General features: G+C 49.0%; 1 protein-coding gene across 1 annotated transcript in view; it reads right to left on the bottom strand.

Annotated features, from left to right (window-relative positions):
• Nucleotides 1-479: 479 nt before the first annotated feature.
• Nucleotides 480-24,252, bottom strand: part of PLXNA2 (plexin A2) — a 249,759-nt gene continuing 225,986 nt past the window's right edge. Inside the window, exons 17-31 of the mRNA XM_007953098.2 lie at nucleotides 22,249-22,488; nucleotides 21,299-21,442; nucleotides 20,717-20,951; nucleotides 18,591-18,733; nucleotides 17,564-17,832; nucleotides 15,333-15,399; nucleotides 14,976-15,122; nucleotides 13,807-13,966; nucleotides 13,343-13,446; nucleotides 7,941-8,040; nucleotides 6,772-6,962; nucleotides 5,262-5,431; nucleotides 2,501-2,713; nucleotides 1,698-1,848; nucleotides 480-575 (exon numbers count right to left, since the gene is read on the bottom strand). Coding sequence (XP_007951289.2) covers nucleotides 480-575; nucleotides 1,698-1,848; nucleotides 2,501-2,713; nucleotides 5,262-5,431; nucleotides 6,772-6,962; nucleotides 7,941-8,040; nucleotides 13,343-13,446; nucleotides 13,807-13,966; nucleotides 14,976-15,122; nucleotides 15,333-15,399; nucleotides 17,564-17,832; nucleotides 18,591-18,733; nucleotides 20,717-20,951; nucleotides 21,299-21,442; nucleotides 22,249-22,488 — 2,430 coding nt within the window. The remainder of the gene's footprint in view (nucleotides 576-1,697; nucleotides 1,849-2,500; nucleotides 2,714-5,261; nucleotides 5,432-6,771; nucleotides 6,963-7,940; nucleotides 8,041-13,342; nucleotides 13,447-13,806; nucleotides 13,967-14,975; nucleotides 15,123-15,332; nucleotides 15,400-17,563; nucleotides 17,833-18,590; nucleotides 18,734-20,716; nucleotides 20,952-21,298; nucleotides 21,443-22,248; nucleotides 22,489-24,252) is intronic.

The raw sequence follows: 24,252 nt of genomic DNA, 5'->3' as shown, positions 1-24,252 counted from the left end.
GGAAGGAGGGATGGAGGAAAAGAAGGGGAACAGAAAACAGAATTAAACAAAAGTTGGACGGGATTGACAGGGTGGCTTTTTGTTTTGTTTTATTTCTGTTTTTTTCTTTTCTTTTTCTTAAAAAAAATTAAATAAAGTTTTCATTATTTCCCCAATATACATCAAATGAGTTTCCATGCAAAGCAGCAGTCACAGAGGTGGAGTGTCCCCACTCGCGCCTCTCAGCTTGAAGAAACCACCTTCTCAGTGCCCCTGTCTCTCGTCCTCACTGTGGATGCATGATGCCTGCTCTCTCTCTTGGCAGGAACTGGCTATGATGAAACTTGGCTGGCGTGGGGAGGGGGCCATCCCCTCTCTCCAGGATGGGTCTCAGGGGACAACAAGCTCTGGGGCCTGAACCCCTTTGCTTGCCTTTCCTTCTGAGATTCCTGGTGTGACAGCTTTGACGGGTCCCTCTTCCCAGGAAGAGGCTCCTCCTCTCAGCTCTCGATGGACATGGCACTGATGAGCTGCTCCACTTTGTACGCCAGCCGCTGCCGCCGGGCCTGCTCATCCTGCTCTAGGGCCCCGATGAGCTGAGGAACAAGAACACAGTTGGGGGGACTTCAGGATGCAGTACAGAAGCCGCCATTTTTTGAAATTCTTCTATCAACCTCTCCTTCTGCTTTGATGAACATAACCTTAGATTGATAATTTAAATGCCTAACTGAATGTGTGTGTGTGTGTGTGTGTGTTGTTAGTTGCCACCAAGTCGATTCTGACTCACAGCAACCTCATATGTGTCAGAGTAGAACTACTGCATAACGTTTTCAAGGCTGTGAACTTTTGGAAGCAGATCACCAGGCTTATCTTCCTGAGATGCCTCTGGGTGGGTTTGAACTGCCAATCTTTCCGTTAGCAGTCATATGTAAATGTATATATGTGTGTATAAAGCCAAACCAAACCAAACCCACTGCCATTGAGTCAACTCTAATTCATAGCAACCCCCATTGGGTTTCTGAGGCGGCAAATCTTTATGGAAGTAGATTGCCCCAACTTCCTTCCATGGAAGTGGCTGGTGGATTTGAACTGCCAACCTTCTGGTTAGCAGTCAAATGCCTTAGGCACTCGCCACCAGATCTCCTATATATGTGTGTGTTCATAAATATGCATATTTAAAGTGTTTAGAACAATAACATCTGGCACAGCACATAGGAAGTACTAGGGAAGTGCTAGTTATTACTACTACCATGACTACTACCACTGTCAGGTTCAATGCTAACGCGTGACTTGAGAACTCTCAGAAACTGTGCTATTCAACCTCTGTTCATGGTAGGGTCCACCTCTCTAACTGAAGTGTAATTGACAGGATCTGCCCAAATGCAAACAATAGTTGAGTCACTGTTTAAGAAAGAATGAAATTAATCGTACAACACTTTGAACTGAAAAAACAATGAAATTATTAAACGTGTTATTTATTGTATTACCAGACAATGAATGAAAGACAATGAAATGCTTAAGAAAGCATTCAATGAATCAGGTGACGATAAGCTGCCTTATAAAGGAATGAAAATGATTTTGGAGTTCACTGGTTTTTGACTCTATGAATGTGTTTTCTAAATTACCCTCCATTGTTGTTATTTAAGGCTTGAGTCAGCCTTCTGTTTAACCGCATTCTCTGTGGGTTGATCCTGGTCCCTTCCAAGGCTCTGCCTTACCTCTTCACTATATTTGCTGACATAGGAGTAGATCTCATTGAGGGCACTCAGCATGTTGAACTCCACAGCGTGCAGGCGGGACTGCTCGGCGAGGTAGGCATTCATGTCCTGGTCACTGATGGCAGGGAGCTTGGTGATGTCTGCGTAGTATCTGCCGTAGACAGCACAGGCTCTTGATGGCGGGCTCAGCAAACATTTGCCTACACCTACCCTGGCCCCGGGCCCCTTGAGAACATCAGATGTCCCCAGCTGCTCTTGCCTCCCTATTTCTCTTCTGACGTGGCTTCCCCTGGCCTCTTGCCTCAAGCTGAGGTTGAGACCTAGAGACTGGGTCACATGAAGGCCAGAGTTTTTCCAGCAATCTAGCTGAGACCTCTTGGCTGCACTGCCCAGCAGAAGGGCTAAAAGCCCACATTCCAGCCAGACTCCTGGTATTTGAATCCCAGCTCTGCCACCTGCTAGCTGTATGATCTTGGGCAAGTTACTTAGCCTCTGTGTGCCTCAGTTTCTGCAATAGCAAAATGGAGATAATACTCATTTCACAACTCTGTTGGACACATTAATGGAAAGATACACCAAAGTTCTTGTCATAATACTGGGTGCTTAATAACATGTGCTCATGCTCAATAAATGGTAATTAATCATCTGCTTTCCAAGAGCAGAAAGCTTCCCCTCCTCCCTACAACAAGAAGGCTCGAGAGATGAGAAGGAAGGGAGCAGGGTTCCTGGGTCAGCAAAGCCCACACAGTAGGGAGTGGAGCAGGTAGGCAGGGATACTGGCCTGTCCTCGATATGCTACTGACCTCTCTACCCAGCTCTTGTAGCTGGGGATGTCCTTGGCATAGAGCAGCTTATTGGAGGGTGAGTCCTTGCCCAGCCGGTGCTCTGATGTGGAGCAAGAGTCCATGAAGGTCTGGGCCACCACTGAGAGGCAGGCATCTGTGATGCTGCCTTTGTGGATATCAAACACGAACTGTGGGTTCTTGATCACGTTCACCCAGAACCGCAGAGGGAGGCTGTGGGAAAGCAAAGCAGACCCCAAGGGTTCAAGGGTGTTTCTCAGGTCCCCTAATGCTGTCCACTAATATTCCTCCCCTCACCCCAGATGCAAAATCCAGCCTCCATGTGTCAGAAGATCAAGGAATGAAATCATAGGAAACTGGTCCAGCCAGGGGCTGCTAATTCAGCCCATGCTGTTACCGACCCGACCCGGGGAGGAAAGGAAGGCCCCATTGTACCCAATGGGGCACTGACCCTGTTCTCTAACCACTGAGAGGTGGGTGGGTGGATTCTCTGGCAGTCTTTTCTAAAGGCTTCCATGCCCCAGGGAAGCCCAAGCACAGAGGACAGCACGATTTTCTCAGGGGGGCAGACAAAGCCACCGGTTCCCAGAGTCTCTTCATAGTGCCCGCCCGTGGCTATTATCCGGAAGGCCGCTGCTGGCAGCCCCGGTACCACCTCGGAGCGGGCACAAAGGGCCCCACCTGTGCTCCCCGCCCAGCTCAGCTGCCCAAGCCCCTTCCCAGGGCTGGCCTGCCTGGCTAGGCCTTGGAATTGGCTCCCCTGGGGGAAGGCCTTTCAGGACTCTCCCCAGGGCATGCCTGCCTCTGGGCAGGGGCAGAGGGAGAAGAGGAGGCCATTGTTGGTGTCCTGGGAATGACTCACTGTAGCTCCGAGTTTTTCCCACCCTATGAGGGACTGACCGGTAGTTAGGAGGCTTCAGAAACTGGGAAGGTTCTAATCAGAGGAGAATGAATTTTCCCTGCTCCTTTGGCCATAAGGAGGATAAGCCCGTTTACCCGCTTTCAAAACCAGGACAGCTGCTGTTTTTGCTTCCTTTTCCAACCTGGTTTCTCCTCCAGCTGCCTTGCTGGCCTTCACTCTTTTGGCTCTCTGGACTGAGCCCTGCTCCCTGGCTTGTTCTTCCTCTCAAGATGGCTGCATTCCAGCTCCCCAGACTGCCACCTCCCTCACCTGCTCTGGGTTCTTCCCTAAGTGTCTCAGTAGCCCTATGTCTTGGGAGAAATCAGTTGTATCCACCTCAAGCTCTTCCATTGTGATTCTGCTGTCTCCTGCTCCCGCAGCAAAGGGCTCACTCATTTCTGGTAACCTGGGAGGAACAGCCTCAGTGGAGAGGCTTGACTCAACTCATCAGCTACTCTCCTCTTAGCTCCAAGCCCTCCCTTCCTCTGGCAGTTTTGGGGAACTTCAATTACCTTTCCTTGGACATTCACTGTTTGAGGCCTGGATAAAGGGACTCTCCGAGGCCGTAACTCCAGGGTAGCACTTTTCTATGACTTGGGTCTGGCCACCACAGAGATATGGAGAACTTAGAGCTTCCTCTTGATTTCCCTAAAATTACCCACTCGTGTGCTGGCCTAGGGATCCCCCAAAAGCAGAGCAAACAGTCATGGCCCCTGCCCCCAGGAACAGAGATAAAAGGCCTGCCTGGCTCGCCCTGGGGGCTCCTCACCCCGTGACCACCCTGGGTCTGCATCTCTCTCCACTGTGATCAAAGCTTCAGAATTAGGAGGGCTCAGCAACCACAACACCCTGGAGAAGGAAGGGATCTATGGGGTTGGGGTTTGGTTTTTCCACTGTATTTTGCTTGTTGCTAGGACTTTGGATTCCCAAATAACAGCCTGGGCCCATCTGTGTCGGCTCTGTTTTCTGAGGAGACCGCTGACTCCAGACAGCTGCGTGGGCTGCCTGCCCAACCCCAAGGCCTGGACCTCCTCTATTCTCAATCTGTGCTCTCTCACGCAGGAGGGTTTTGGCTCTGGCCAGCCCTTGGCTAAGTCCTGTCAGACCTGAAAGCCAGTCTGAGTTTGGTCGGTGATCCAGGTTCAAGGCTCAGGAGGGAAAAGTTGCTTGCCAGGGACCTGAGGGAGCTGCTTCTCCCCCTGTTGGGTCTGGCTGTGAAGGGGAGTTTAGGGAAGTCATGCCTGCAATGCTTCCCGCCTGCCGCTTCCTGAATGGCGCCGGGGGGTAATAACTGGTCCTTAAGGGATCAACTTTGCAATGAAATACTCATAGTCAGTGAGCTCAAGTCTGTAGCAGGTGCGAACTCTCTACCCAGCCTTTCCCCAGAGCTGGCCAGCTTCTCCAGGGCTCTAAGTTTAATTCAGGGCCCCTGCATCTTAGAAAGTACCTTAGGCTATTAGAGTCTGCCCTGCTCACTGTGCCCTACAATGCCTAGCTCTGAAGCTCTCTTGCATGGTCTCAAATGTGGCTGCTTTGTATGGGTTCACAGACTTCCTTTTCCTGAGAGTCACAGATCTCAGAGTCAGGGGAGGAGGTGCTCGCTGGAGAAGGGTCTCAGTCTGAAAGGGTAGAGCTCAAACATCAGTCCTGGTGTCTGGCCTCCATAGGTTGGCCCCCTGGCAGAGGCGGCAGAGGCAGCAGCTTTGGGGACACGCCGACTCTGCAGACTATATGTGTGCTATTTGTTCTCGGAGCCTCGGATTATCCAGCTTCGGCAGAGGATAGGCTGTCTCCTCCCTCCCATCTCAGGGTCCCCATGGGTCCCCACCTCCCACAGCTGGGGCCTCCCCTAGGGGTTACCAGTTGCTTTTCCAGGTGTGCCGCACATCTGTGTCATGGATGCTGTGTCTGTCTGCCTGCTCATCCAGGAAGTCAAACATGTACTTGATGGCCAGGGGGAGAGCACTGCCCCGGTGCACAGTGCTGAATAAGGTCTCAAACAAGTCATCCACAAACTTCTGCAGGGTGCCCTGGGGGAGCGGAGGGGAGGGGAAAGCTCATGAGATGGATGGGTAGGGGAGGGAGCAGACAATCATGCCAGATGGTGCCTTGGACCCACATTGCCTTGGAAATTTGTCTACAATGTGTGGCTACACAGACTGTCAGTTGGGGAGGGAAGGGGGCTGTTGGAGCATCAGGGAGGCCAAGGGGCTAACTGGGCAGATTCCTAGGTTATATCTCTCCTCCAACCTGCAGCCCCATGCTGGGTGTATGCTTGTATCCACACCGGGTGGGATGGGCTCAGGGCAGGTGATAGGAAAACAGTCAGTGCCGAGTTCAGGTTTACCATGGGTTGAGTGGAGAGGGCAGGAGCATGGCAGGATGGGTAGGGTCTGATAGGAAGATGTGAAGAGGCTTGTGGTCTTAGGAGCCTGTCATAAGTGGTGTCTGTGTGTGGGTTGTAGGAGAAGTTTCTAGGTGAAGGTTCTAGATGCAAGACCCCTCAGGCACTATCCTCAACCTCAGAGCCTTAGAGGATCTCTGCAGCAGGGATTAGACTGGGTCTGGGTCCCACAGTTTGCAGGTTCCAGGCACACCTCTGAAGCATTCCTGGTGTCTCTTGTCAGTATAGTAAGCACATCAGGGCAAGCAAAAATTGAGACACATGGTCTGACAAAGCATTTCTGGGCCACTTTCTGAGAGCAAGTCTGAGAGCTGTAATTTGGATGCCACTGCAGTGGAATTTCAACGGCATTTTTGTGGGGTCAGTGGGAGAGAGTATTTGAAATCTAGCCTGGCCTAGAAAATCTGGGCCAGATGATTGCCATACTTACAGGCATCTTTTGTTTTCTGCTCGGGAAGCTAGAAGACAGCTTTAGATCACAGCTTCCACACTGCTGCAGCCTCCCGCCCATCAACATTTGGTAAGTATGATGGGATAGGGATGGGGGGAGAGTCAGAGCCTTCCCCTGGGTTACTGGCAGGACCAGGTCTTGGTGTGTTCCCTCCCACTGTGGCCAGAAAGGGAGTGGAAGAGGCAAGGATGGTGAAGGCTGGCAGATCTGTGTATGTAGTTTACCATGGCGGGAAGTTTATCCAGGTGTAAGGAAGGCTAGAGGCGAGGGAGCAGCTCTTTGAAGAATACTGGTGGTCATGAGGAGTGGACAGAGAGCAACTGTATCATTGCTATTATTGTCAAAGGGTCAAGAGTAGCGGTAGATCCTCTGGAAACGCTGCCCAGAGACCGGACTAGCTATTCTGAAAGAGTCCCCTTGAACGGCAGACACCATGACATCCTTACTATGTTGTGAAGGGGCAGGAAATAACCCCTTCTGAGGAACCCTCCTGGGCTGGGGAGAACAGGAGTTACCTTGGTGGCCAGTAGCCGGGTCAGGTAGATCTCAGACACCATCTTGCTGCCCCGGTCCCCCTCCTTCTGGTCCCCGTGGTCATGGTTCTTTACCAGATGCCACACTTTGACCCCACTCTCCAGGTCTGGGGTGATCATGGGAGCCCGGGATCGCAGACTGTCGGGACTGCCCGTGTACCTGAAGGAGGAGTCTGCAGATATGGGGTGGAGGAAGTCTCTGAGTAGCTGATTCACCATAATTGCCTCTAGAATCCTTTTAGAATTCTTGCCTGCCTGTGCCCCTCACTCAAAATAAACTACTTTCAGTTGGAACGGGAGTCTCGGGACCTCCTCTGTGGAGGGTTATTTTAGGGATCCTTGGTTGGTATGAGGACAGAGACTGAAGCCTTTGTAAAAAGAGGATTTAGAAATTCTGTGAGCTGGGAAGACCCTTGGGGATTTGGAAGCCCTCTTTCTCCGTGCTGCCAACAATGAATAATCAATAGGTAAAATGTCAACTGGAGTTTTTCATAGGGACTTTAATAAAATCTGGATACTAAAGAGCTTTAAGTTGTATGATCTCTCTTGGGAGTTAAAGGATCCCTTCCTTCTTAAGGTCTAGAATATGGAATTTCTTAAGCCCTTTTAGCAGCTGCTGGGTTCAGTCCTGTGGGTATCCTTTACCTGGGCAGGCCAAGGCCTTAGTGTGTAGACTAAACTAGAAAAATGAAATAAAAGAGAGTAAAGGCACTATCACCTCACTGCCCAGAGGTGCTGCGGGCCATAGCACCCCTTCAGGGTGGAGAGGTTGAGGTGACCAGATAATTTATCATCCAAACTGGGACATGCTTGAGATTAAAAGGGGGTATAAAATGGGACTGGCCTAGGCAAACTGGGGTAAGTGACCTCCCTATGAAGTGCCTCTCTAGTTCTGGGTCACTCAAATTCCTTCACCAGGTCTAAATATCAAAGAAGAGCACATGGTGCCACCTGCTGCCCACAGTTCTGAGAAGACAGGCTGTTCCGGGAATGACTGGGCTAAGCAAGAAAGGAGGCAAATGAGAAAAGCGCTTTGAATGGAGGCCAAGCCATGGCAAGGGCTTCCTGCTCTTAGGAGGGATGGTGAGCGGTCCTGGTAGGCCACAGAAGATGCCATTTGGAGCTGCTCAGACTGTCTTCCCAGTCCTCACCGTATCTGCTGATGGATGTCCTTGAGATGCTGGCAGAGGCAGGGATGTTGTAGGAGGAGGTCTGTTTGGGGACCAGAGCCACCACTGACCGGTCTGACACCTTAGAGGGTACAAAAAGTACAGTGCAGGTGAGTGTAAATGGTTTGGGAATTTGAACAGTACTAGAAAGTTATGGAATAGATGTCAGGCAGGGGGCCAGTAAGCAGTTCAGGGATACTAGAAATCACAATTACTGTTGAGTATTACTGGACTAGAGCTGTGCTGTCCAACATGATAGCTAAAAGCACACATGGCTCTGGAGCCTTTGAAATGTGGGTAGTCCAAACTGAGACACGCTGTAAGGGTCTGAAGTGAGATGTGCTGTGAGTGTATAATACGCACCAGATTTCAATGACTTAGTCTCAAGAAAAAGATATAAACCATCTCACTGATAATTTTTTATATTGATTGCATATTGAAATCATTATTTTGGATATATTGGGTCAAATAAAATATATTATTAAAGCTAATTTCATCTGTTTATTTTCACTTGTCAAAAATCTGCCTAGTAGAAAATCTTAATTACACTTCTGTTTGCATTTGTGGCTTGCACTGTATCTCTTAGAGAGCACTGGGCTAGGCTAGCATGCCACCAATCTGGTGTGTTATACAATTATTCCCATTTTGCAGATGAAGAAATGAGTATAGGGAGGCTAAGAAACATCTTTGGGGCACACACTTAATACATGGTAGGGCCTGGATTTGTAGCCAGGCCTTTCGGGCTCCAGAGCACATGTTCTCTTCATTATGCCCTAATTTGGGATTGTCTTTCAAGTCATACTGATCTGAAGCCTTTTTTTTTCCTTTTGGCTTCTCTCTCTTTCTGCCCTGGGTCCTCTAACACCTGGGTCACTTTGAGTGATTTCACCAAAAACCCACAGCTGTTCTTGGTGTCATGCCCCGTTCTCTGGGAGGGGTCACAGGCTCCACACCCAGCCTGTAGGGTGAGGGCTGATAAATGAGGAGCCATATTGAAGACATTTGGGGCCATTTTGATTTAAGATTACCCTCCATCGAATAAAAATGGAGAATCCCCAGAATTGTGGCGATCCAATTAAACCCCTAACGCAGAGGGAATAAAACAGCTATAATAATGTTATGGGCCATAAAGCATTCCTATTAAACCATTTTTTATTTTAACAATTTTTATGAACTTTATAAGTTTGATTTATAGCTGCACCAGTCATAAAACCATCTTTCTGGGTCTTAAATTGTCAGTCCCTCTCTCCCACCAAAAAAGAATGAAATGTTGGAAAGTCAAACCATAAATGAACATTAGTGCTAACGAGATTCCCTGATAGCCAGTTTTAGTGGTGGTGTTTAATTTTACCCTCCCCATAAATCTGCAGGAGCCCAGGAAGTTTTTTAACATCTCTTTGTTAATTAAGATTATGTAAATTTTCTCCTGCAGGGGCTCCAAGAACCTTTGACTCCTGGAAGGGCTTTGACTTGGAGAGGGAAAAGCTTCAGGGTCCAGTGCCCTTCACAGTGCCATCCTGTGCTTGGAAGGTGCAGAAGGCCCCATGACTTCCCAGCAGGAACAGCTCCCTGGATTCCTCAGTCAGCAGATTGTACCAGCAGCGCCAGGTCTGAGACTGAAAGGGACCGCTCCACCTCTGCCTGTCAAGGAATTCTCCTTGCAGCTGATAGCCCAGAAATGATCCTTGAAGGCCTGGCAGGGCAGGGGTTTACACTACCAAGGAGACCAGATTATGTTATCGTTTATGGTTTGCTGTCACCTAAAGGAAATTTCACAAGGTGATTCAACTGATCATAGTTTAACTCAATTTTGGGTCTGGTCACTAAACCCCTCTTGTCCTCATTTATCCTCTCTTAGCCAACAGGCCCACCACCCGTCCATCAGTTTGTTGTACTGTAATGGCTCGAGTATTGCTATGATGCTGAAAGCTATGCCACTGGTACCTCGAATTCCAGCAGAGTCACCCATGGTAAAGATATTTCAGTGGAGCTTCTAGACTAAGACTGGGAAGAAAGGCCTGGTGATCTATTTCCAAAAGTAGCCAATGAAAACCCAATGGATCACAACAGAATATTGTCTGACATAGTGCTAGAAGATGAGTCCCCTAGGTTGGAAGGCATTACAATAAGCACACAATGGACTGAAATATACCAACAATCATGAAGATGGAGCAGAACTGGACAGTATTTTATTCTATTGTACATGTGGTTGCCATGAGACAGAGCTAACTTGACAGCAACGAACAACAACCACCACCGACACACAGTGCAAATCTGTGGTCAGGATGCCTGGCTGGGTGTGAACCCTGGGTCTACCACTTACCAGCTGTGTGACTTCAGGAAAATCACTTACCTTCTCTGTAACCATTTTCTCATTTGTCAATGGAAATAATAATGATGTCTATCTCACAGAGTTGCTGTAAGGACTGAAGGAGTTAAGACACATTGAAGACTGAGAGCAGTGCCTGGCACACAGCAAGCACTTGGTAAGTGTTGGCTATTAGTGTTGCTCTTATCATCATCATCATCACATCTCCAAAGGGAAGAAAAATCCATGTTGTCCCCTGTCACTCAGGGCTACTATGTGGGAAGTGCCTTGCACTCAGTAAAGCTTTGTAAATATTTGAGGAATGAATGAATACATGAATGATAAATGACATCAGGGAATTGAAAGTGCTTTGTATGATGAGCACCACAGAACAGAATATTCCATTCTTTCATCCAGGAGCCATAGGACAGAGAGCTCAGGAGCAAATGTCAGAACATCAGAGCTAGAGAGGAAGAACTGCCCCAGACTCACCCTTTAGAAACTTACAATGTAGGGGACAGAACCCTATTCTCCTCTGAACTTCCTATTCAGTAGTCCTACTGGATGTATTAAACACCACGTGAATTGTAAAAACAAAGAACAGTTGTCACTGAATTGATTCTGACTATGGAGACCTCATATCTGTAGAACTCCATAAGTTTTTAATATGGTTTTCAATGACTGTGATGTTTCTGAAGTAGACTCCCAGGCCTATCTTCCTACGTCACCTCTGGGTGCATTCAAACTGCCAGCTATTCAGTTTACAGCCAAGTGCTTAACCAATTGCATGACCCAGGGACAGATGTGTGTGTAATTAATAGGGCGTAATTGTAGTTACCTTGTATTGCTGTAAGGAGCTCTGGTGGTACAGTGCTTAAGGCATTCGGCTCCTAACAAAAAGGTCACCGGTTTGAACCCATCAGCCACTCCATGGGAAGAACATGAGGCAATCTACTTCTGTAAAGATTTTTAGCCTTGGAAACCATATGGGGCAGTTCTACTCTGTCCTGTAGAGTTGCTATGAGTCAGAATTGACCCAATGACTGTGGTTCTTCTTCACATGGCTGTAAACATCTTGGGTAACTCATCAATTGTTTCTAATCCTTCTAACCACCTTGACAAGTTGGCCTTGTTATCTCTATTTTACAGATAAAAAGCCCAAGGATAGAGAGGGTAAAGCCACACTGCCAGTGAGGAGTGAAGTGAGGGTTTAAATACAATGTCCAAAGCCTTTTCTCTCCCCACTACACATGGCACAGTGGTCCAGACAGCAGGCACAGCGATGCTGGGGAGAAGAGTGTCTCAGGGTATCTGTAGTGGCCCCACCCCCTACAATCCCCCTTATCCCATGCTCCCTCTGTGCCTCTAGCAGCCTGGCTCTTGGCAACTTGGTACTTAGAAGCCAGGCCTGCCAGCCCCCTTCGTAAGGCACGGACACAGGCAGATGTTAATCAGGCAATCCCATGTGGTATTGTAGCCTGAGGCGCTTCCTCTGGTTGGTTTAATTTTCCTCAGTGTTTCTCATTTCCAGTTTCTATTTTAGTATTTTTCTTGACTCCAACCTGCCTACCTGTGCTTAATCTTACAGAGACCCCCAGCAGTGAGCATCTACCATGGGAGAGGAGGGAGGTGGGGGTGGACGCTGCCAGATCTTTTGTTCTTTGATTTTCTGACTCTTCCTTCACTGTATCTGCCAGTGTGTTTGACAGTTTTACATACTACATTTCATCTGTTCAACACAACATTATGGGGCAGGGATCATACTAACCCCATTTTACAGATGAGAAGAAAGAGAACTTAATTTCCCTGAGGACACTAGTTAGTAAGTGACAGCTAGGACTTGAAGACTGTCTTTTCCCTGTTGTTTGAGCTATAATAGTATAAAACCCACTGCCATCGAGTTGATTCTGACTCACAGTGACAACAGTCACCCTGTAGGACAAAGTAGAACCACCTCATAGGGTTTTCAAGGCTGTAAATCTTTACAGGAGCAGACTGCCTCATCTTTCTCCAGTGGTGTGACTGATGAATTCGAACTGCTGAACTTTCAGTTAGCAGCGAAGTGCTTAATCATTGTGCCACCAAGCCTCCTTCATCTTTTCCCACTAATGGTCAAAAGTGTAAGTTACATTATTAAGATTCCCTAAGGAGAAAGAGAAGCACTCTGGTGGTGCAGTGGTTAAATCATTTGGCTGCTAACCAATAGGTCAGTGGTTCGAAACCACCAGCTGCTCTGTGGGACAAAGATGAGGCAGTCTGCTTCCATAATGATTTATAGCCTTGGAAACCCTATGAGCCAGTTCTACTCTGTCCTATAGTGTCACCATGAGTCAGAATTGACTTGATGGTAGTAGATTTGGTTTAAAGAGAAAGTAGTAGGCCCCTTATGGTGTCTATTTGGAGGACTTTGCAAATGAGTTTCTTTTCTTTTCTTTCTTTCTTTTTTTTTTTTTTTAACTGGAGACAGAGATAAACAAGCCAAAAATATCTTGGCTTTACCCCAGACTGGTTAATCAGAATCTCTGGGGTTAGGGCTTAGGCACTGATGTCATTTATAAGTTTCCTCCATGTCATACTAATGGGCAACTTGGCTATGAATCACTGCTCTAGGCTCAAAGAAGAGGAGGAAAAGGAGAAATAAGAAAACACCTTTTAGGCTGTTAAGAGCCTGTTGTTGTTGTTGTTAAGGGGCTCTGGTGGTGCAGTGGTTAAAGCACTGGACTGGTAACCAAAACCCAACAGCTGCTCCATAGGAGAAAGATGAGGCAGTCTGCTTCCATAAAGATTTACAGCCTTGGAAACCCTATGAGGCTGTTCTACTCTGTCCTAGAGGATCGATATGAGTCAGAATCAACATGATAGCAGTGGGTGAGTGTTGTTAGCTGCTGTCAAGTCGACCCTGTGCACAATGGAATGAAATGCTACCCATAATTGATTGCAGATCAGACTGATGTGATCCATAGGGTTTCCACTGGCTGATTTCAAGGTGTAGAGGAAGGCTTAGAGGGAAAAAGGATTGAGGGAAACCAAAGGTCCATTGTCCCAAGTCCCTGGACACATTGGAACACCCCCTCACCTGATAATGCATCAGTGTGTTGAGCCGCTTCCAGTCGCCCTCGATCTTGGTGGTGATGTCCTCATCTTGCAGCACGACCCGGGCAATCCGGCCTTGGCGCCACTCTGGGTGGAAGGGGATGGTGCAGGGAGCAGAGTGAGAGGAGTGTGGGCTAGGAGCCAGGATTCACCCAGCTGTGCCTCCTCTAGAGACCTGGCAACCTTGGTTCCCTCAAGCACCTGCCTATGATAGAGCTCAGAGGAGCTAGGACTCCATGTGGTCAAGGACAGTGAGGGCGAAGTGCAGGCCTCATCAGAGACAGCTATGTCTGATGTGGCCCCATACCTGGGCAGGACCCAGTCATGCCACAAGAGGGGCTGTATGCAGGTAGGCTTCCCTTCTGCCCATCCCATCCCATAGCCTGAATACCTTCCTGGAAGCTGATTTTCCATTCCTGCCCCATACTCCAAGGCTAGGTCTCTTACCCAAGTCCATGTCCACAGCCCTTGGCCGCTGGGAGTAGGGCACATTCTTATACACAGCATCTAGGATCTTCTCCTTGACTTGCGTGATGGTGTCACAGTTTAATACCTTCACTGGGATCTCTGGACTGTTCTCATTGTCAGGGTTGACACAGTTCAGGATCTAAAAGTAGGAGACAGAGGGTGAGCAGGATGGGAAGGAAAGGAGCAGGTTGAGGGAGAGGGACTGAGGTCTCAGAATCTCCTCTTCCCACATTTCACCTTCTTTATACTCTCTATGGAGTGTGCCTCAGTTTTGCTCCTCTTCCTGCCATCTGCTAAACAAGAACCTGAGTTATTGTGGCCACCCCTCTTTCCTCAGGGAATTAAGACTCTACTTTCTAGATCCGGGATGGCTAAGGGCAGACTATCATCCTGGAAATAGATGTCCTAGGGGTTTAAAGACAATTCCAGGTATGTGAAGGGCTGGCCTTACACTCCCCAAAGCCTCTACATTAGAATCAGCATATTCACATTCTTTCCCATAATGCTTATCTTTCTGGTTAGCTGTTGTCTGGTATGCCCCTAACTCATGGTAACCTCATGCACAACTGAACACAGCACTCACTGCCTGCTCCTGCACCATTCCCACAATTGGCTGCAGTTCAGACCATTGTGATCCATAGGGTGGATTTTCATTGGTTGATTTCCAGAAGTAGATCACTAGGCCTTTCTTCCTCGTCTGTCTTAGTCTGTAAGCTCTGCTGAAACCTGCTCGGCATAACAGCAACATGCAAGACTCCACTGACACATGGGTGGTGGCTGCACATGAGGTGCACTGGCCGGGAACTGAACCGGGGTCTCCTGCGTGGAAGGTGAGGATTCTACCACTGAATCCCCCTATCTCATACCTAATGGTAGGTGATATATACTGCCCCCCCCCAAATAATATCTAGGGTAAACTGAGGCTGAGAGAGCAATTTGGGCCCACCAAATGAGATGGTGGAGGAGGAAGAAGCCCAGGCTTCCAATATGGCCAAATCTTCCATGCCCTCAGTACACTCAGTATGTTCTTTGAACTTGGCCCCTAGGCTGGTCTCTCAGCTTCCTATTTATCCCCTGAGACTGCCTTTGTGGTCAAGTGGTAGAGTGTGGATCAGAAGTGCTGTCTACTGCATTCCTGGCCTCCTCACCAGAGTCTTGTACTCAATCTGCTGTCGGATGAGCTTGTCCTCACTCAGCGAGTAGCGGGCCTCGCCTGTGATGGCATCAATGGGGCCCTTCTCCATCTGCTGCTTGATGGCACAGTACAGCATGAAGAGCGGCTCCCCAGCGCACTCCTGTGGGCACAGGCAGGTGCAGGGGAGTGTGGGCCCGCCTCCTAGGCTGCTCACCCTCCCTTCCTCTCCTGACCCCAGGGCCATGGGGAGGGGCTGCATGGGCCACTTTGCTTGGGAGCACCCAGGCAAGGCAGGTTCCTGAGTCTGGGGTTGCCATGCAGCAGCCCCAACTGCTCTCAACTTTGGGCGCCAACTCACTCCCATTCTCACCTTCAGGAACTTGTGCAGGAGGAAGGCAAACCAATTGGTCAGCATCTTCTCAGCAACTGACTCTGTCCTGGGGAGGGGAGAAGGGATGAAGTCAATCCTCTCTGGAGGGGTCTCATTGGTGAGGCCAGGGCTTGTTGTGTGAGCCATAAACCCAGAGAACAACAGGGCATGAGACAGCACAGGGCTGGGAGCCAGGACACCTGGTCCTAGCCCAGCTCTGCTAGCAACTACAGTTGTGACTGGGGTAGGGGCTGCTTCTTGCTGGGCCCCGGTTTCTTTCTAAAATGAAGAGGCAGGACCACTCATCCCTGGTGGGTTGTGGTACTATGAACTGCTTTGGCTATAACTGAGATAGGGTCTGGACACAAAGACTAGAAAGGACTAGTTCTCCCCGTTCCCTTCTGACTGCAGGGTAATTAAAAAGAGAGTTTCCTGCCCCTCTGGGATTTCTCACAAGCTGGAGAAGCACCTGGCACTTGCCCTTCAAGGATTCAGAGTTAGGGAGCTGAGGCCCTTCTCTCCTGTGCCCCTGGACTCTGGACATCCCAGAGCTACTCAGACCTAGTCTGGATGGGTTCAAATCCTGGCTCTGGCTGGGTGACTTTGGGCGAGTAATTTCACCTCTCTGGGTTCAGTTTCCCCATCTCTAAATGGGGATACTAATAATATCTCTACCACAGAGTTTTTAGAAGGGTTGCATGAATTAATATATGGAAAGAGCTAAGACTAGTGCCTGCCACAGTAAGCTCTAAGTAAGAATTAGAGATTATTATTGCCGCCAAATGGGGTCTTGATTCCAGCCCCTCAGGTAGACAGCAGTGCATAAGGGTTTAGCTGACAAAGGACCTGCTTGGTAAGTGCCCATCCCCCTTCCTCTCATTCCCCCCTTCCTGGACTACAGATTCAGGGACTTGGGAAGGAACAAAGAGGCAGTGACAGACCCTCAGTGATGGCGATGCCGGAGGGGTATTTTAACTCCCTGCACATGGTGCAAATTATACACTCTGGTTGCAGTAAATCCCAGGCATTTGCCAGGGCTGCTCAGCACTATGGGCCTGGGAGAGAGCGACAATGGCAGAAGAAATTGCAGCTTTCTCCCTGGGCCCCTCCCAGCACCCTCTCCCTGCTTTGTGCCTGAGATTAGCTCTAATTTAAATACAACAGTTCTTAATGAGAGTTTCTAATGCTCAGATTGGCAAGAGGGGGGCTCGGTGCTCATAAAACAAAGCCACTCTTCCCCTTCCCCCACCTGGCAGGCAGGCACACAGGCACGGGTAGGGCATGGAAGCTCGAGCCCTTCCAGGGAGAAGGCTAAAGAGGAGGGGTGTGGAGTGGAGGTGGACTGTGACGTTCCCTGCTGCCTAGAGGCACTGGCTTGGCTCTCCTGGGCCTTCAGAGAAATCGCAACTGGGGATGTGGCAGGGTGCTGGTGATGTAGACCCAGGAAGCTGGGCACAAGAGGGCCAAGCAGTCCCCAGTTCCCAGCCTGTTGTTTTTGTTATGTCCCGTTGAGTCGGACCTGACTCATAGCGACCCCTCCTTGGGTTTCCAAGGCAGTATCACTATGGAAGTAGATTGCTCCACCTTCCTTCCGAGGAGTGGCTGGTGGGTTTGAACCGCCAGCCTCCTGGTCAGCAGGCAAGTGCCTTAGGCACTATGCTACCAGAGCTCTCAGTCCTCAGCCTAGTGCTCTCCAGTGGACCGTTCCGTGAGGATGGAAATTTCCTTATCCGTGCTGTACAATGGTGGTCAACTAGCTGCACGTGGGTATTAAGCTCTTGAAATTGGCCTACGGCAACTGGGGAATTGAATTTTTAATTGTACTGAATTTCAGTTAATAGCCACATGTGGCTAGTGGCTACTATGATGGACAGCAAAGCTCTAGATGCAGGGGGAGGGAGACTGCAAGAGAGGTGTTATTTTCGTTTTGTGGATGAGGAATCAAAATATCAGAGAGATCAAGTGACTAGCCCAAGATCACACAGCTGGCAGGCAGCAGAGCTGGGGCTACAGCTGAGACTTGTGCTCCTCTACTACACGTAGCTGCTTCAGATGTTCTCTGTGGTCTCCCTGAGCCAGAGAAGATCAACCTCTGCACTGGGGAGACTCATGGACCAGGCCACATCAGCATCATATCTGGGCAGTTGGAACCCTCTCCTGCTGCTTATGAGGCTGCTCTGAGAACCTATGTCTGTTCAGAGACCTCCATCTGCCCCCGCCCCAGGTCAGACCTCCGGAGAAGCAGCTTGGGGTGGTTCTTATTCTCCAGGTTCCTGTCGATGAGGTCCGAGAGTAGCTGCTTGAGGACATCGGTGGCATACTCAAGGCGGCCCTGCAGGCCGGTCATAATGAGCGAGGCCACGTTGCCACGGTCCCGCATAGAGAAGCTCCGCTGCAGCTCCAGGGTTCGGATGAAGGTCAGCAGGAACACTTTGTTGTTGATGAGCTGGGCAAAGAGCTTCAGGGCCTTCTCCACATGCTGCTGACCATTCCCCTGCACCTGGGGTGGGCGGGAGGGGCAGGGGCCTCAGGGGACAGCCTTCCCACCTCCCACCCTCGGCTCTTACTATAGGCCTTAGCTGGAGATGATGCCTGCAACAGGGCTTTCTCCATCATGCCTTTAACTATCCTACCCTACTTCCCCCACTATGACCATGTAGGCCTGGCCAGGCCCTGGGGCAGTGTGAGGTCTACAGCTGGCCTTCCTCTGGGTTGAGAGCGTTGGACTGTATGCAGACTTGGTGGGGATGTGGTCTGACTTTCCCAAGGATACAAGAGAAGATACCTCATTGGACTTAGTCGACTAGTCTCCCCATTCTCCCCTGCCCTGATTTATTATCTTTAGTAAAGCAAGCAAACAAACAAATAAATCTCACAGAATCATATGTCTTTCTCTGTTGTTATTACGAGGTGCTGTTGAGTTGATTCTGACTCACAGTGACCCCGTATACAACAGGATGAAACACTGCCCAGTCTCATACCATCCTCACAATTGTTGCTGTATTTGAACCCATTGTTGCAGCCACTGTGTCAATGTCCTTTTGTAAGCTACTTCAAATCCATTTTCAATGAGGCAGGATCTTAGTTAATTAATTAAAAACTAGCAAACAATGAGCCTCACACTAGAATCATCCTAAAAAGCCTGGGTGTGTCCCTCCATGGCTGTGATACTGTGATGAATGACTTGCCTGCCTCACTCCTGACCTGGCTCCATGCCTCAGGGCCCCATCTAGACTTCCTGTGAAACCCAGACCTTACCTCCAGCTCCCGTAGCACGGGGTGGTCCTCGATGCCCGGGAACAGAACTCTCATGGCATAGGTGCGGTAGTCCAGGTAGGGGATTCCTGAGCGGTCTAGGTCACTTGTTAGCTCGTTGATGTCTGTCTGGAGCTCGGCAAAAGCTGTGGGAGTGCACAGGAGGTGGGGAGGTTCAGGATGGGAACCTCAGGTCAGGGAGGAGTAAGTTTGTGAAGAAAGGACAGAGCTAGGGGTGCACAGGCAGGCAAGTTATAGAACTTATCTCCAGAGAGGAATGAGATGATCTCTAGTCTACCTTTCTTCGGTGGTATCCCTGGGTGGTGCACACAGTTAAGAGCTTGGCTACTAAAAGGTTGAAGTCCACCCACATCTTGGAAGAGAGGCCTGGCAATTTCCCTCCAAAAGATCACAATTCCAACTCATAGTGACCCCCATTGGGTTTCCAAGGCTATAAATCTTTACAGAAGTAGATTGCCTCATCTTCCTCCTGGAGAGCAGCTACTGGGTTTGAACTGCCAATCTTCTGGTTAAGAGCCAAATGCCTTACCCACTATACCACCAGAGCTCCTTCAAAAGATCACAGCCATTGAAAAGACTTTGGAGCACAGTTCTACTCTGGCACAGTGGGGTTGCCATAAATCAGAAGTGATTGACAACAACTGATTTGCTTTCTGGTTTTGGGGAATACAGGTGAATTTTATATTATTTTCTCCTTTTTCCTTATCTATAAATTTAAATTTTCTTTCTATGTGTTATAGATGTAATTAAAACAAAGGAAAATAAAGAAACATGGGCCATTCAGTAAAGATCCTGTGGGTGCTGCAAGTACATGAGAGAATGGAGTGGCTGAGGGAATCAGGCAAAGACCAGAACAGGCAGCTGGGCTCCCCTTTTCCAGCCAAGAGAATACATCAAGATGCAAGAACCTTGGGGAGCCCTGGTCATTAGACTCTTGGCTGATGAGCAAGTTTGCGTAGTGCAGGGCCTCAGAGGCTCCATCTCAGGGGCAGGTCTACCTTCCTGGTGTCTTCCTCTCCCCTCCATACCAGCCCCAGTGCCAGGAGGAGACTCTGTCCCATCTTTCCTCAGCCTAGCTCTCTTTCACTTGGCAGCAGGCTTATTTCTGATCTTGACATTTGCAGAAAAAAGAGAAATGTTTTGATTCCTAATTGAGATGTTTACCCAGAAAGCCTGCCAGGTCCTCAGCCCAGGATGACGCCAGGTACACCCATCACCTCATGGCTGCGGTTGCGTGGGAGATGGACTAAAACATAATCTCCACCCACACACACATCCATATATCCACAGCCAAGGACGGCAGCAAGCAGAGGCCTTGGGATCAGCTCAGCCTCCAGCACGGAGAGAAAACAATGCCTGGAGAGGGGAGCGGTGGGGAGGGAGGAGAGCTGTGCTCCCCCTCGGGGCTGATGCTTCCACGTGGGAGCCTATACTCCCAAGTGGGGGACCTAGAGACTGAGATAACAGAGACTAGAGGCTCTCATGTGGGGTGACTGAGGCCCTAGGAGGGTGAGGAAGTTGGCCAGATAATGGGGTGAGTCAGGGTGGACGTGGGACCAGAGAGACGCCATCCGACCTGGGTCCTCATGGGTGAGTATTCGTAATGGGAATTACCTGGCCTTAAGGACAAAAGGAGAGTCCCTGTGTGGCACAAAAGTGACGTATTTACCTAGTATCTAAAAGGTGGTAGGTTCAAGCCCATCCAGAGCTGCCTCTGAAGACAGGCCTGGTGATCTGCTTCCAAAAGGTCGCAGCCTTGAATACCCTGTGGAGCAGTTCTACTGTGTACACATGGGGTCACCATGAGTTGGAGCTGACTAGATGGCAACTGACAACAACAACAAGGGCAAAAAGGGACTGATCTGCAACTGATCATGGGGCTGGAGCAAGACCGGGCAGGGTTTTGTTCTGTTGTGCACGGGCACCATGAGTCAGGGAACAGGCAGCTAATAAGGGCAAAAAATGTTTCTGGGGAAAAGGAGGTGTAAGTGAAGTATAACTACTTGGGCTGGGAGAAATGGGAATGAAGATGAGAAGTTGTGGGGAAAAGCAGAGGAAGGCAGGTGAAGAAAGAGGGGCCCAGAAAGCAGGAGGACACCCCCATTTACCTTCTTTACACTCCAGAGCCACGCGGGACTCCAGGTTGTCCATCTGCATCTGGAGCCTCTTGAGAGTCAGGTCGTTTTCTCGAGACTTGCGCTTGTAGGCAATGAGGACGATGATGACGATGATGAGCAGGAGGCTGCCGCCCGCCGCAATGCTCACAATGGCTGGCAGGGTCAGCAAGCTGTCTGAGATCACGCTCACCGAGCCAGGAGAGAACACCATCCCGCCCACGTGAACCTGTGCATTGTACACACACAGACACACATGATGCACACAGGTGTAGAGCCCTGGCATGCCATCAAATCCTTGCCAGTTCAGGAAGGACATTATGGACCACAACCACACAGTGCAGATATGGCTACAAAACAACTTCCTGCTGATTATCTGCCACCTTTTCTTATGTTCTCAACTCCTACCCATTTAATGTAGAACATGGAGGGGAGAAGACACGGAGGGTGGGAGCCAGGCAATGAGGCAGGGAAGAGGAATAGAGTCTTCACCGGACAAGAGAGCTTTTCTTTATGACAGATCATGCAAGCACAGTGAGGAGAAGAGAAGCAATTAAAGAGGAGGGGTTTGCTCACCATGACCTTGTGCTGCCCTGTGAGGTTGGGAGGCTCACAGAGGAGCTGTGTTTCAGACACAGTGACAGCGCAAGGGGTCTCTCCAATCAGGACTGTGTAGTTGAGCTTGGCACCTCCAGAGGCAGGCGGGCAGAGGTTTTTGCCCTGTGGAAAACAGAAATTTTAATAGGAATAATTGACACATGCACATGGAAGTGAAATACCTATTTAGAAAGAGATTAAGACAAGGAAGGACAGCAATGCAAAAACCAGTAAATGACTCCATAAGCTAGCTTTTTGGAGGGGACTTCTGACAGCCATGATTTAGAGAGAAAGAGAGAAAATGAAGGGATGAGAGAATGGAAGAGAGTAGGAGAGAAGAAGGGAGGATAAAACACTGAACAAACCCATTGCCTCTGAGTTGATTCCAACTCATAGATACCCTATGGGATAGAGCAAAACTGATCCATAGGGTTTCCAAGGCTGTAATCTTTACAGAAGCTGACTGCCTCATCTTTCTCCTGCAAAGCAACTGGTGGGATTGAACTACCGACCTTCTGGTTAGCAACTGAGCACTAATCACTGAGCCACCAGGGCTTCTTGAAAAGGAGGACACATGGGGGTATAAATGAAAGTAGTCGAGTACCAAACATTTGGATGACAGAAGCAGGGAACTGGGATCTCTTGACGTATATGTGCAGGTTACTGCAGCCATGGAAGTAGCCATTAAAAGGATAGTTATTTCTAACTTGTCACAGACTTCTGAGTCTCAAACAGAAATATTCTAAAGCATTTCTTGAGAATCCTAAGAGCAAGATATATTGCTCGGTAGGTCAATACCTATAAATAACCTCCTTTACAGGAAATGACAGCATGGGGAGTACAAATGAGGACAAGGAAGGCCAGGAGACAGAAGGGCTCCCTCTCTAGGAAATGTACACGGCAACACTCCCCTTGGGGTGCGCACCTACCTTCAGAATGATGGGTGATCCTGGCTTCTGATCCAACACTCCAGTAGGGCTCAGCAGTTCAAAGGTTGGGTTGGGGTAGTAGATGAACTTGGTGTCGTTGTAAATCAGCAAGGACTGGACATTGTTAAAGACAAATCCAAACTCGTCTGGCCGTTCCACAGTGTCCAGGCCGGGCCGGTAGTCCGTGGTCAGAGAGGGTGCCAGGCAGGTCAGGGTGGTTGTGTTCACAACTTTACACACCTAAGAGGACCAAAGTGCAAGCGTTCAAATGCAGGGCCTCTGACACCTGGTCAGAGGGTGGGAATCACACTTTGCCATCACACCTGTGCTTCTTTTTGCCTGTCTTTATTAAGTTACTTGTCTTCATTAGATGATAAACCCCTAGAGGGCAAGGGCTGTATTTATTTATTTATTTTCATTTTAACCTCATCCATTCATTCATTTACCAAAATTGTTTGAGCACCTATTTTGTTTTAGGCTCTATGCTAGGATTGGGACTATAACAGAGTAAAACCCACATCCATTGAGTGGATTCTCATTCATAGTGACCCTATAGGACAGAATAGAACTGCCCCATAGGGTTTCCAAAGCTGTAAATCTTTATGGAAGCAGACTACCTCATCTTCCTCCTATGGAGTGGCTGGTAGGGTCAGTCTTCTGACCTTTTGGTTAGCAGCTGAACGCTTTATCCACTGTGCCACCAGTCCTTTATAATAGTATAACAGTCACAGTCCATAGAGGGAGAGAAAAGTGATTAAACAATTGCACTGTCATCTTGGCGGAGGGCCTGTAGCACAGTAGGGGCACATGCACTGTTAAACGCACGCATGGATGTGATAAATGCCCTAGTGGGGACATACATGGTACCATGTCTGTGTGTGTGCTGAGTGCTAGTGGCCTGAAGTAGGGTGGGGGTGACTTGTGGAAGTTTTCCTGTGGAAGAAATGAAATAAAATTGAATCTGAACAATGAGTATAAGACTTAGAGAGAGTGGGAAGTAGGGAACAAGTCCCAGGCAGAGGGAATAGCAGTGCCTGGGGATGAGAGGGCATGGGAAGTTTGAGGCAAAAAATAGGGCAGAAGCAGTGTAGAGCTTGTGTGTGTGTATGTGTGTGTGTGTGAGCAAGTGTGTGGAAATGAATCCATGCGAGTATGTGAGTGGGTGTGTGTAGCAGGAAGCAGTGTGAGATGAGTACTTTGCTCAGCACACATTTGGTGTTCAGCAAATGTTTACTGAATAAATAATTGATAAATAAAAATGATCCTGCAACTCTTCAAACATTTTGCTCTTTTTCTTCTCTAACCAAGTGCTGGCTAACATTGCACTGGGGTAAGTTCATGCTGTCCATTGCTTCTTGGTGGCCTCTCTCTCCCAACTAAACCGTAGCTAGGTAGGCCCTGCTTAGCATGGGTTGTGCCATTCTCTCCTTGATGCTTTAGTTCTGGGGCTACCCAAGGCTGCAGCCAGACTGAATAAATCAGGAAAGAATCCATAATTGGCTTGGGAGGAAAACCCAGCCTCCTCCCAGCTCTCTGGACTCCTGCTTGGCAGTGGCTTGATTTAAGCTTTGGGAACCACAGTGTCCCAGCAACAGCCAAGGGCATCTGTGAGAACTCAGACGTCTCAAGAACACGCTGTCCTGGAAGGTCCACACATGTTGTGTGTCTGGCCAACATACACAAACACAGCTCCATGTTCAGAAAACCAAACCGTGTATGAAATTGCAAAAAAAGCTGAGACTTTGCAGAGAAGTTATGTCAGAGCCTCAAGTCCAAGTTTGTACCCTCTTTCCAGAAGGAATTGAAGAGTTTTAAATAAAAAGGCTCACTGTGGGCTTCACGCTGTATTAGCCAGTGCCCAATTCCAGCCGGTTTCATCTCACAGTTCAGCAGCCCCTTGAGCACCTAATGTCACTTTCGTGTGCCAGCTAGGGGCACTGAGGCACTCAGCAGCATGACGGTTACCAGCAGAGTTGAGCCAGAGACTCCCAAACCTGAGCTCTG

Source organism: Orycteropus afer, unplaced genomic scaffold (assembly GCF_000298275.1).
Source record: "Orycteropus afer afer isolate SDZICR_OR568_19922 unplaced genomic scaffold, OryAfe1.0 scaffold00013, whole genome shotgun sequence".
NCBI classification, from domain to species: Eukaryota; Metazoa; Chordata; class Mammalia; order Tubulidentata; family Orycteropodidae; genus Orycteropus; species Orycteropus afer.
Note: the sequence above shows the minus strand (reverse complement) of the source record. Positions and strands in the feature narration are given on the sequence as shown.